At 50.0% G+C, this 13,546-nt stretch overlaps 1 protein-coding gene across 5 annotated transcripts in view; it reads left to right on the forward strand.

Moving 5' to 3' along the window:
• ARMC7 (armadillo repeat containing 7) overlaps nt 1-13,546 on the forward strand; it is a 25,303-nt gene continuing 11,757 nt past the window's right edge. For 2 of the 5 annotated variants that reach the window (XM_025279490.3, XM_044938557.2), the window contains exons 1-2: nt 4-3,050; nt 3,130-3,273. In XM_025279490.3, the coding sequence (XP_025135275.1) occupies nt 2,960-3,050; nt 3,130-3,273 (235 nt within the window). In that variant the 5' untranslated portion in view covers nt 4-2,959. Of the gene's footprint in view, nt 3,051-3,129; nt 3,274-4,083; nt 4,263-6,622; nt 7,672-13,546 lie in introns of those variants that run through there. The other 3 variants (XR_003107660.2, XM_044938558.1, XM_006045234.4) reach the window with 3 other exon arrangements.

Raw genomic sequence — 13,546 nt, forward strand, 5'->3', positions numbered from 1 at the left:
CACACAATATTCTTTTTGCTGGTGCCTTCCCTGAGGTCATCATCACCTGGGAGCTGCCTGTTATCAGCCCAGGCTTGTCCCAACCGAGGGAATAGAAAAACTGTTTGTTTGAATTATACACACAAAAACATTTTCTGCAGCGGGTTATAAACCCTGTGAAGTAATGAAGCTGAAAAATAGGCCTGGAGTAAGTTTGCTCCCATCTGCCTTCAGGGCTACTCCCACCCTGGACCTTGTTTATTGATTCAAGCTCAACCGGTTTCAGCAAGAAAGTCTTATCAGGAGAGAACTGATTTTCTTTTTATGACCTGCTCCAGCCCTCCAGCACAAGTCCAACTGGCATGAGTAAGCACCCTTCTGGATATTGTCTTTTCCAGGACCCACGAGTGCCCCCTTATGGCAAAAAAAAAAAAAAAAAAAAAAAAAAACGTAGTACAAAGGTGAGGCAAAAGGGTCTGAGCTGGGACGGAACCTGAATTGATGTTTGACGGCCACAATTTGCTGCCTTGACTCTGGGCACGCAGAAAACAGAGAAGGTTGGCCTAGATAAGCTAAGGTCTCTTCCAGTCTGAAAAGTCTGATCCTAAAGACCCTCCACTGCCTCCCTGCGCCCCATCCTGTCTGCACTTGGTCACCATCCACAGCTTGTACACTGAAGGGAGAATGCACAGCTGGGCACACTTTACCATGTCCTGCCTCCTCCATCTTAACTGAGTGGAAAAGGAGAGAGTTGGGGCTGGTGGGTGGGTGGATACTTTTTTTTTGAAGCACTACATGCATGGCATGTGGGATCTTGAAATTCCCTGACTAGGACCAAGGACCAAGGACCAAACCCATGCATACCCCTTGCAATGGAAGTGCAGAGTCTTAACCACCAGGGAGGTCCCTAGATGAATCCTTTTTGGTGCTAGAAGCAACATGGCTTTGAAACATGCATCCCCTTTTAGGCCCATTCTTGAAAACTGATTTCTTTTCAAGGAAAAAAGATATTAGTAAACATTTAGGATAGAGAACTTTGACCTCCTCTGCCTGCCCTCCCCCACTCCCTACCCTGGGCAAGAGTGGCAATCATTTCTGGGCAGAATTCCTTCAACAAATATTGAGGAGCTACTGTGTCACGAACTGGGCAGAGAGGAGTAAGACCTGGTCACAAAACCAAGGACTTAAGAATTCTTCACAGAGGTGAGGGCCTCAGAAGCCTTAATTCAGTTCAATTCAGGCACTCAGTCGTGTCCAACTCTGCGACCCCATGGACTGCAGCACACCAGGCTTCCCTGTCCATCTCCCAATTCCTGGAGCTTGCTCTAACTTATGTCCATTGAGTAGGTGATGCCATCCAACCATCTCATCCTCTGTCATCCCCTTCTCCTCCTACCTTCAATCTTTCTCAGCATCAGGGTCTTTTCCAAAGCCTTAGGAGGGGACAAGTAATGGAGGATGTGATGGCCCATCAGATTCCAGAACCCACACTTGGCTGATCCTGGGATTCCTCTAGAGAGGGTCTAGAGCAGTTCCTGACCAGTGTGGGGTAGAGCCCACTTCCATCCTGTCCCTAGGTCTTTAGTGCTCTATCCAGACAGGAGCAGAGAAGCCCCCTGGCCACCTTGGGCTGAGATATACTTCCCCAGGTCGAATCAGCTCTCCTTAGAATGTGAAGGGCCTGGTGAGGGGCCTGGGGTCACTGCCCTGCAAGAAACAGCCAAGGTCCCCAAGCCCCAGGTGTGTGCATAGGGCTGGGGCTGATCACAGGCACCCGAGCCCACCAGGTGGGGGCTGCTGCCAGTGGGGCTGTGGCAAGTTGGAGTGTGGCAGTCACTTTGTCCTTGCGCAAGGCCCTTGCCCTCCAGAAACTCACAGCCTAAGCCGCTTCCATCCCCACATTTTCAAGCACGCTGGAGTCCAAGAGGGCCACCTTTCTCCCTGGTGCTCTGTCGCCTGACCCCTTCCTGAGAAACTCTGAGAAAGGACTAGAAAGAAGGGCTTCAGCATTCTGGGCTCCCCACAACCCAGAAAGCCACTAAAGTGGTATTTCTCGGGTCCGATGGTGCTGCCCCGGGTGCGCCCCGCCACCTGGCAGGCTCAGCTCGGGACTGGGGAGCAGAGGATACCAGGCTCGCTGATTTGTTTTCATCCTGGCCTCGCCGCGGGCATACAGGGTCATAGTTCCCCCACCAGGGATCCAATCGTGTCCCCTCCACTGGGAGCACAGAGTCTTAAGCACTGAACCACCAGGGAAGTCCTCACTGGGCTTTTGGGAAGAGCCGACCAGAAGGTAGTGTCAGAAGAGCCACAGAGGGGACACAAGGAGCAGACGCTCGCGTTTCCACGGCGTCCCTTGAGGGTGGAGGGGCGGGGACTGCGGCCCATCGCCAAGCGCGGGGGCATCTGAAGGTGCTTCTACCCCGACAGTCCTCCACACAGGCCACCCCCGGCACCTCTGAGCTCCTAAGGGCCCTAGGGGCTCGCCTCAACACAACCGCAGGCTTCAGTTACCACTTCCATCAAGAGGCTGATCGCCGCCTGCTGGAGACAAAACGCCGGAAGCCGGCAGCGCAGGCACGCCGAGCTCAGCGACGGCCCCGCCCCTCGCCCCATGCCTCATCGCCCCGCCCCTTTCGCCCTCTGGGCGTGGCTAAGTGCCGCTTCCCCCGGAAGTCCGGAACCCAGCTGAACGTCCCGCCCAGCTGGGCGCTGGCCCTCCTTCATACGGCGCGAGGGTGGGTCCTTGTCTCCTGCTCCCCGACTTAGGTGTTCAGTCCCATCTCCTAAGAGGTCCTGAGTCCCCACCGCGCCTCCCACAGCCCAGTCTCAGCTGCAAGCTGCTGCAGAGCCTGGAGCCAGGAAAGGAACTCGTTTCCCCTCCCCGGCCCTGCGGAACCAGGTGGGGTCCTCGCCCCGCTCCCCAGCCTCGCCGTCCACACTCATCCGCCCGCTCCCCGGGGCCCCTGGCCGCCCGCCCATGGCCCAGAAGCCGAAGGTAGACCCCCACGTCGGTCGGCTGGGGTACCTGCAGGCGCTGGTCACGGAATTCCAGCAGACGCAGAGCCAAGGTGAGTGCCTCGGGGTGGGGGCAAGGGGGCCGCGACCGTCACTCCGGCCCTGGCGCCACTGCCCGCTTCTCCATCGCAGACGCCAAGGAGCAAGTGCTGGCCAACCTCGCCAACTTCGCCTATGACCCCGGTAACTACCAGTATCTGCGGCAGCTGCAGGTCTTGGATTTATTCCTCGATTCGCTGTCGGAAGAGAATGAGACCCTGGTGGAGTTTGCTATTGGTAAGGATGGGGCGGTCTCCTAGGTGCCTGATGAGGTAACGAGTTAGAAGTGAGTTGTTGGAAAAGGGCTCTCTTAGGGCTTTACTTGGAGAAGGCAATGGCAAGCCACTCCAGTACTCTTGCCTAGAAAATCCCAAGGATGGAGGAGCCTGGTGGGCTACAGTCCATGGGGTCGCCAGGAGTCGGTCACGACTGAGCGACTTCACTTTCACTTTTCACTTTCACGCATTGGAGAAGGAAATGGCAGCCCACTCCAGTGTTCTTGCCTGGAGAATCTCAGGGACGGTAGAGCCTGGTGGGCTGCTGTCTATGGGGTCGCACAGAGTCGGGACACGACTGAAGCGACTTAGCCGCAGCAGCAGGGCCTTACTTAGGCCGTCTGTCAGCAGCGAAGGCAGACTTTCATAGTGTCTGTAATGCCTCCGCGGCCCACACAGCCTACAGGTTCACGGGTGGCTTGAGTCTGGCCTGGAACCCACGCCCAGGACCGTTTCTACCTGTCTACCTTCCCTCTCGGTTAGAGGTAAGATCATAAATGGGAATGGATTGAAGCCCCTTGGAGGGGGAAAAAAAAAAAGTTGAGCACTCTTTTAAAACCTCTTTATCTTATGTTTCACCATCGAGAGAAATAGCTTTCACTCGGAAGGGCTTTTGGCACCTGTGGTTGTTCTGGTCTCAGACCTATTGAATTATTCACCCGACAGGTGTTTGTTGGGCGGGTACTGTGTGAGCAAAGTATTGTTCTAAATGCTGGTGAGATGGCCAACAAGTTGGGAAAAGATCTTTGCCCTCAGGGAATTTACATTCTAGCAGAGGGAGACACATGGTTGACACACAAAAAAGCTGAGGCGCTGAAGAAAACAGGCTGATGAAGAAGAGCAAGGGAAGGAAGGGACTACTTCTGGTTTGGCCCTGGCTGGAAGGCACAGGCCGGGCCAAGACCCCAGAGCAGGAGGAACCAGAAGGAAGGCTGATGTGGCACCATTGTGGTGAGTGAAGCCCAGAGCGGTACTAAATGAGAGAGAAGGATTTAGTGTTGCTAAATTAGAGAGCACCTCGCACCAGTTTACAGGGACTCAGATCTAGGCATTGGGCGGGAGTTTGGAGTTTATTCTGAGGGCAAACCAACATTCCTGGGACTTCCCTAGTGGTCCAACAATTAGGACTTTGCTATTCCTCTGTAGGGGCGGCGGGTTCCATCCCTGGTTAGGGAACTGAGGTCCTGCAAAAAACAAACAAAACCAACATTCTTTTTGCAGCATGTGTCTTTAAAAAAGAACATTTCTCTGCACAGCGAAAGGAGTCTTATCTTCATAGGAAATGAACTTAATAATTCCGTTGTCACCAAATACCCAGTTAGGCAGACTTCTCTAATAGTTCCCAAGTGGACATTTTTTGTTGTTGTTCTGTATAAACCAGGATCCGTGCTCTTAATCTGGTTGTTAAGTTCCTTAGATCTCAATCTCTCGCTGTCTTTTAAAATAAACTTTGTATTTTATAACAGTTTTAGAAAAATTGCGAAGGTAATACAGAGTTTCTATGTATGCACACCGAGTTTCCTTATTATTACCATCATACATCAGTATGGTACACTTGTTACAATTAATAAGCCAATATCCACAGTCCTGTCTAACTCTGCAACGTCATGGGCTGTAGCCTGCCAGACTCCTCTGTCCATGGGATTTCCCAGACAAGAAGACTGGAGTGGGTTGCCGTTTCCTTCTCCAGGGGATCCTCCCGACCCAGGGATCGAACCTGCGCCTCCTGCACTGGCAGGCAGATCCTTGACCACGGAGCCACCTGGGCACCCCTGTTATTAACTGAAGCCATACTTTGTTCCAATTTCCTCAGTCTTTCCCTCATAACCTTTTACTGTTTCAGGATTCCATCCAAGATACTATGTTAGATTTAGGCTCCTTTGGGCTGTGCCCGTTTTAGACTTTTTCTTTTTGTGAATGACCTTGGCAGTGTTAAGGAGTACTGGTCAGGTATTTTGTAGCTTTTCCTTCAGTTGGGATTTGCCTGACATTTTTCTCGTTATTAGACTGGGATATGGGTTTTGGGGAGGATGACCACAGAGGTAAATGGTAAAAGGCCATGATATATCTCCTCCAACTGAAGCTATTTTGGGAGGTGGAGGAGGGGTGCTTCCCATGCGGGGTCTTAGTTCCCTGACCAAGGATCGAACCTATGCCCCCCTGCAGTGGCAGTGTTAACCACTGGACCACTAGGGTCTCGACTTGGCAGAAAACTTTGCTAAAAAGAGCAGTCAGCCAAGGCAAGTTTTTACAGGATCAGGAAGCACCTTTCCCAAGACAGGAGCCCTCTGAGATCCCAGCCCACTGGGCTTGGGGCTCCCAGGGTGGGTGACCGAGCCCTGGACCCAGAGTCCACGGTCCCCACTTCACTTTGTAGCTGATCCTTGTGGATGAGTCACATCTCTTCTGAGCTTCGTTTCCTCATCTGAGCCTTGCCTGCCTCGCAGGACTGCTGTGGGGAGCAGAGCTGTTGTGTCTGTGAAGGCACTTTGTCTAGAATCATTCGTATCCTTAATCACCAGTTTTCCTCTTCACAACCGCTTTTTCCTTCTCTTTTTCTCCTCCTTCCTAAGGTCCCCAATCCCAGGAACAACAGCTTTCTTAGCACAGAATCCCTCCACGGGGTCCTCTGCAGATGAAATTTCTTTTTTATTTATTGTGCATAAATTGGAAGTCCCAGTGGTGCTTAGAAGCCTATTTTGTTACTCCTTTTGTTTCCTTTCCTGTTAATATCTGTGGCGCTACACTGTCAATGGTTATCCTGCGCTGTGCTTTGTAGCTTTGAGTCTTTTCTCTCTGGTGGCAGGTCTGAGATTGTGATCTCCATGAGGTCAGAGTGCTTTGCTTATGTTTGTCTTGACTGCTCAGACTTTTTGGCCTGGAAAGAGGGGATGAGGCGAGTGCACGCACGCAGAGTCCTGCCCCTGACTTGGGGCTGGCGCCCTGAGTGGGGCTGGTTCTGGAACAACTACTAGGTAAGATTGCCCACAGCCACGGTTTGGCAGAATCAAACCGAGTGTTGGTTTGTTGGTGCAGAAGAGATTGAGTTTGGTAGGAGCAGGGCTTTGGGGTCAGGCAGGCCTGGGTTCCAGTCCTCACTCTGCGACTTAACTCTGGACACATGACTTCCCTTCTCCCATCGTCAGTCAGGTGGGCAGGATCAATACCTGCCTCACAGAGTTGTTGACAATTAAATGAGCTAAAGTGCCTGCAGCTGCATGGTCTGCTATCCAGACCCCTTTGAGGGTAAGCAGTTCCCTCATTTCCCAGAGACTGAAGTGGGATAGTGTCTCATGACCTATCTTTTCCAGGGATTTGTTCCTTCTGGAAAAGCATCACTGAGTGACAGAAAAAGGTATGAAAGTTGACCCCTAGCCTCACAATGGGTGTCGGAGCGGTATTAGGAGGACGTACCCTTGGGCAATGGGCACTGGTTAGGCCAGAGCCACCCTTGCTTGGGTCGGGATGGGAAGTGGGTGGATTATCAGGAACCAGATCCAAAGCCAGGATCTCAGTAAACACTCGAATGAGTGAAGGATTCCGAGCTCATGCCCCAGATTAAACCTCTGTCAGGCTCTGGCATCAATTTGAGAGCATTGGCCTGAAGCACCACTGGTTGATCCTCAGTCTTACCTGCTGTGTGTGCACACCTGCACCATTCTAGATGCTGTGTGGAGATGCAAACAAGCCAGAAGATAACTCTCTGCTTCCATGAAAACTGAATCCTAGGATATCACAGAATACTTGACAGTTGTTACCAAAACAGAGTTCAAGTAGGAGGCACCTCCCACAATTCAGCTTAAATCCTTTTTCCTGTGTTCTACTTCCTGCAATACTCGTAGCTGCCACCAGATGGTGGTGGTGTACTGAAAAAGACTGGTGGATGACTCCTGAGCCGCCTCTGGAAAACAGTATCTAGTGTAATTGAAGGGAGGCATGCCCCCTGATCCAGCAGTTACATTCACAGCGCTAGGTCCAGGCACGTGTAGACACATAGGCAAAAATGTCACCAGCAGTATTGTCTGTAATAGCCCCAGCCTGCAAACAGTCAACACTGGGATGAAGATCAATATTGTGGATATTCATACTACTTAGCAAGGTAAATGAACAATCTGCACAGCTCCATGCAATTATCTTGCAAACATAATGTTAAGCACATGATGCTAGACACATAATAATATGTACAGCATGATTCCATTTCTATAAAGTCCAAAAAGGCAGAACTGAATTACAGTGTTTAGCAGGGAATCTGTGATTAAAAAAAAAAAATTATTTGGAAGAAAGAGGAGAGTGAAAAAGTTGGCTTAAAACTCCACATTCAGAAAACTAAGATCATGGCATCTGGTCCCATCACTTCATGGGAAATAGATGGGGAAACAGTGGAAACAGTGTCAGACTTTATTTTTGGGGGCTCCAAAATCACTGCAGATGGTGAAATTAAAAGACGCTTACTCCTTGGAAGGAAAGTTATGACCAACCTAGATAGCATATTGAAAAGCAGAGATATTACTTTGCCAACAAAGGTCCGTCTAGTCAGGGCTATGGTTTTTCCAGTGGTCATATATGGATGTGAGAGTTGGACTGTGAAGAAAGCTGAACACCGAAGAATTGATGCTTTTGAACTGTGGTGTTGGAGAAGACTCTTGAGAGTCCCTTGGACTGCAAGGAGATCCAACCAGTCCATTCTGAAGGAGATCAGCCCTGGGATTTCTTTGGAAGGAATGATGCTAAAGCTGAAACTCCAGTACTTTGGCCACCTCATGCGAAGAGTTGACTCATTGGCAAAGACTCTGATGCTGGGAGGGATTGGGGGCAGGAGGAGAAGGGGACGACAGAGGATGAGATGGCTGGATGGCATCACTGACTCGATGGATGTGAGTCTCAGTGAACTCCGGGAGTTGGTGATGGACAGGGAGGCCTGGCGTGCTGCGATTCATGGGGTCTCAAAGAGTCGGACACGACTGAACTGAACTGAGAACTCCCTGGTGGTCCAGTGGTTAGGACTCGGTGCTTTCACTCTCATGGCCTAGGTTCAATCCCTGATGGGAGAACTAAGATCCACAAGCCACACAGGAAATAAAAGGTCCTGTTTATTACAAGTCAGGAATGGGTTCACCTCTGAGAGGGAGAGAATTCAATCAGGAAAGAGTGTGCAGAGGCGCTGGATGGCTGGCTGTGCCTCAGCCCTTTAGCTCAGTGCAGGTGCCTTGGGCACGTGCGTTCTCACTGTTCACCTCTGCCTGTGTGTGCCTGCGCTTTCTGTGTGTGTGGGTTGCAGGTGTGCCCTGGGCCAGTCTCCGGGGCTGTGAACAGGGGCCTGCCTGGTCCATGTCTACTGGGTGCCAGAGAGGGGTCTTAACATTATCTAATCCTCTCTGCCCGTTTTACTGATGAAGAAGCTCAGTAGAAATGAACTTAGAGAAATGGAGTTGCTTGCTCGGCTCACTTGAATCTGCAGAGGCGTTCCCGGGATTTTTAGCTAGCTCCGCCCACCACAGAGCCCTCGCTCCATCCGCGGAACACTGGGGTCCCCGGGGAACCTCCTTCTCTCATTGGTGCTTTGGGGTCCTAGGATCACACATCTTTCAGCTTAAAAACAAAAACAAACAAAAAAAAAAACCTCCCCAGCCCGCCACTAGTTACAGGAAAGAGCTGAAGTCGAGGTTCTCGTCCCATCACTCCCTCGCGCGCCACCTGGGAAGGCCGATCCGGGCACCTCTGCCCGGCCCGCTTCCTCTCCGGTCTAGGCACAGGCAGGGTGTGTCTGTTTTATTCATGTGTGTGAATATATAATGCATTCACCCGGTACAGAGTTATAGCCTTTTCTGGAGGCAGCCATTGTTGCCAGTTTCTTGTGTATCCTCCCAGAGATATTTGCAGGATTTATAAACAAATATGTATGTGTTTGTATGTATACTGTGTATACATTGTATGTCTCACACATGCCTGTAGTATACTATGTCTGTATTCCGCTCCTCCCCGCCCCCTGCCTTTTTTTTAAATTTATTTGGCTGTGCTGGGTCTTAGTTGTGGCATGTGGGATCTAGTTCCCTGACCAGGGATCCAGTACGGGCCCCCTGCATTGGGAGCTCTGAATCTTAACCACTGGACTACCAGGGAAGTCCCTTAAAAAAAAAAAAAAAAAAAAAAAAAAACAGGAAAAAAATTTAGCGCCACCTATTGGCACACGTTCGGTGTCAGCCCTTAAAGAGCTGCCCGATAAGCACTGCAGGATGTCCTGAGTGTGGTGGGACTGCGGTCTAGCGGGCCCCTGAGGATGGCCGGCTAGGTTGCTTCCATTTTGCTCTCAAAGGCGGTGCTGCTTATTTGTATATCATTTCTCACTTGCTGGAATGGCCCTGTATAATAGAATTCTAGAATTGAAGTCTAGGTCAGAACCACAAAAGGCCATGATTTTTTTTTTTTTAATTTTGTTTTTTTAGATTATACCAAACAGATCACTTAAGTGAAAACTGTATCACCCTGTGTTTTTAGAGAAGTCTCAATACCATCCTGGTTGGTTCCCCTCTGTTCCCCTCTCATGGAATCAGCAGATATGAACATGTACATATGTGTATATTTGTCTGCTGCCTGCTTACACATAATAGTAGCTTTCTCTGTATGCTGTTCACCCCTTGAGTGTCCATCCTGAAATGTAAGAGAGAACCATTCTCAAGATAATGTGTGTGTGAGAATCAGTCAGTTCAGTCGTTCAATTGTGTCCAATTCTTTGCAACCCCGTGGACTGCAGCATGCCAGGCCGCCCTGTCCCACACCAACTCCCGGAGTTTACTCAAACTCATGTCCATTGAGTTGGTGATGCCATCCAACCATCTCATCCTCTGTCATCCCCTTCTCCTCCTGCCCTCAATCTTTCCCAGCATCAGGGTCTTTTTAAATGAGTCAGTCCTTCACATCAGGTGGCCAAAGTATTGGAGTTTCAGCATTAGCATCAGTCCTTCCAGTGAACACTCAGGACTGATTTTCTTTAAGATGTGTGTGTGTGTATGCATGCTTAGTTGCTCAGTTGTGTCTGACTCTGTGTCCCCATGGACTGTAACCCTCCAGGCTCCTTTGTCCCTGGGATTCTCCAGGCAAGAATACTAAGTGGGTTGCCATTCCCTTCTCCAGGGGATCTTCCCAACCCAGGGATTGAACCCAGGTCTCTCCTATTGCAGGCAGATTCTTTACCATCTGTGCCACCAGGGAAGACCAACTCAAGATACCAGGTTGGCAAAAAAGTTCATTTGGGTTTTTCCACAAGATGTTATGGAAAACATGGGACTTGCCTGTGGTCCAGGGGCTAAGACTCTGAGCTCCCAGATGCAGGGTACCAGGGTTCGATCCCTGATTGGGGAACTAGATTCCACATGCTGCAACTAAAGAACTGAAGCTCTCACATGATGCAACTGTAGAACTGAAGATCCCACATGCCACAACTAAGACCAGGCAGAGCTAAAAAGAAAAAGATGCTATGGAAAACATAACATGTTATGAACATTTTGACCAACCCAATACTAAAGTTAAACCCCGAAACAAATAGTCCACAGTGAAGATTTTGACCTGGGATTGACTGCGGCCAGCCCTGTGCCCTGGGGTGGGCAGGTGCTCAGACACAACCTCTCCAGCCAGTGTCTCCAAGGACTTGCCCAGCCCTCCAGGGCTCCAGGTGCAGGCTCAGCACTCGTCAGCACGCCCTTCCTCGATCTCCAGGACAGTCCTTAGGCCCTCCTGTCCCTCCCAGCACCGATGCCCTGCTTGCTGTGTGACTTGAGATCCCCTGCCTGACCTCTCTGAGCCACCAGCTTTCTCCTCCCAGGTGGCACCTGGAGGTTCTCCTTTGCCTCTCCCGGGGCTTTCTGGGGCTCCCGTCCAGACGGGCCTTGCCTTTACCCCTTGTTCTCTTTCTCTCTGCCTTGCCTGGTTTGTCCAAAACACGTTCATCCACCAGTCAGAACTTGTTCTCCTTTTTGCGTGGTAACCAGCCTTTAAATTGCAGCGGGATCAGCAGACAGTGAAGCACACGGTTTACGTGTCAGTTTGATGATTTTTTTTTTTTTTTGGCTGCACCGCACAGCATGGAGGATCTTAGTTCCCCAACCAGGGATTGAGACCCGAGACCCCTGCCGTGAAAGTGTGGATTCTTAACCAGTGGACCACAGGGAAGTCCCAGATTGATGATTTTTCAAGTTCATTAAAGTGTATGTACATCTATGTAACCCGCACTTAAATGAAGATACAGAATATTACCATCTCCCCGAAAGGATCCCTCATACCCTCTGCCAGTTAGTCTCTTCCACCCTGAGGTAACCACTGTTCTAACCTTTAGCCCCATGGATTCGTTTTGCCTGTTCTTGAACTTCATGTAAGTGGACTGGTTCAGGCTTCTTTGAGTTGAGTCTCTGGTTTTTTTTCACTGAACATAATGTTTCTGAGGTCCATGTAAATTGTTGCAGTATCAGTAGCTCCTGTCTTTGTATGAATAGGCCACAAGTTGTTCCTCCAGTCATCCCACTGGTGGAGCTTTGAGTTATTTCCTTAGAGCCTTTATGAGTAAAGCTGTTACGATAATTTTAAAGATTTTATTTATTTGTTGGAGAAGGCAATGGCACCCCACTCCAGTACTCTCACCTGGAAAATCACATGGACGGAGGAGCCTGGTGGGCTGCAGTCCATGGGGCCGCTAGGAGTCGGACACGACTGAGCGACTTCACTTTCACTTTTCACTTTCATGCACTGGAGAAGGAAATGGCAACCCACTCCAGTGTTCTTGCCTGGAGAATCCCAGGGACGGGGCAGCCTGGTGGGCTGCCGTCTATGGGGTCACACAGAGTCGGACACGACTGAGGTGACTTAGCAGCAGCAGTATTTATTTGTGGCTGTGCTGGATCTTCGTTGCTCCCTGGGCTTTTCTCTAGTTGCTCTGAGCAGGGACTACTCTAGTTGCCGTGCGAGAGCTTCTCATTGCTGTGGCGTCTTTGGTTGCAGAGCTCCAGGGCATGCAGGCTTCGGTAGTTGCGGCTCGAGGGCTCAGTAGTTCGCTCGAGGGCTCAATAGTTCCAGCTCCGCACTCCAGAGCACAGGCTCGGTAGCTGTGGCACATGGGCTTATTTGCCCCCCAGCGTGTGGAGTCTTCCCAGATCAGGACTGAACCCGTGTCTTCTGCATTGGTGGGAAGATTCTTTACCACTGAGCCACGAGGGAAGCCTGTCATGATCATTTTTATACAAGTTTTCTTGTATACATCAGGTACTCATTTGTCTCAGGTAGATTTCTTAGGGTATATGTATGTACTCTTTTTTTCTCAGATCTGGGTAGAAGTGGAATTGCTGAGTCACTGGGTAGATGTATGGGCTTCGTGGGTAGCTCAGTGGTAAGGAATCTGCCTGCCAATGCAGGAGACACAGGAGTTGTGGGTTTGACCCCTGGGTCAGGAAGATCCCTTGGAGAAGGAGATGGCAACCCACTCCAGTATTTTTGCCTGGAAAATTCCACGGACAGAAGAGCCTGGTGGGCTACAGTCCATGGGGTCGCAAAGAGTTGGACACGACTGAGTTTGCGTGCGCATTCATGTACATACACACACACCCACACACACGGTAGATGTGTGTTCAACTGTATTAGAAGCTACCAGATAGTTTTCCAGTGTAATTATGACGTGTACACTCCTCACCACCACGAGAGTTCCGATAGCTCTGCCAGCATTTACTGTTGTCTTGCTTGGTTTTCCATTATGACCGGTGTATAGGGGCCTCTTGCTGTGGTTTTAATTTTCATTTCTCTAATAAGGAATATTGGGCACATTTTCATATATTGGCCCTTTTGTGCAGTTTGTCTAAGTCTTTTGCTCATTCTTTTTTTTTATTGTGTTGTTCATCTTTTACTGATATGAAGGAGTTCTTTAAATATCCTGGATATGAGTTCTCTGTCAGAATCTATGAATATTTTCTTCTTTTGCTTTTTTCCTTTTTTTTCCCCTTCTTTGGTATGAAGAAAAGAAGCGAAGGTGGTGAGGAGAGGGCCTCTGGGGAGGGGGACTGATTAGGGCGGTCAAGGAAGGCTCTGAGAAGAGGTAACATCTTGTTGGACCTTTTTATTTTTTTGGCTGGACTGCTTGGTTTTCAGGGTCTCAGTTCCCCGAGCGGGATTAAACCTGGGCCCACAGCAGTGAGGCCACAGAGTCCTGAGCACTGGACGGTCAGGGAATTCCCTGGACTTTTTTTTTTTAATTGCAA

This window comes from Bubalus bubalis, chromosome 3, assembly GCF_019923935.1.
Source record: "Bubalus bubalis isolate 160015118507 breed Murrah chromosome 3, NDDB_SH_1, whole genome shotgun sequence".
Lineage (NCBI taxonomy): Eukaryota > Metazoa > Chordata > Mammalia > Artiodactyla > Bovidae > Bubalus > Bubalus bubalis.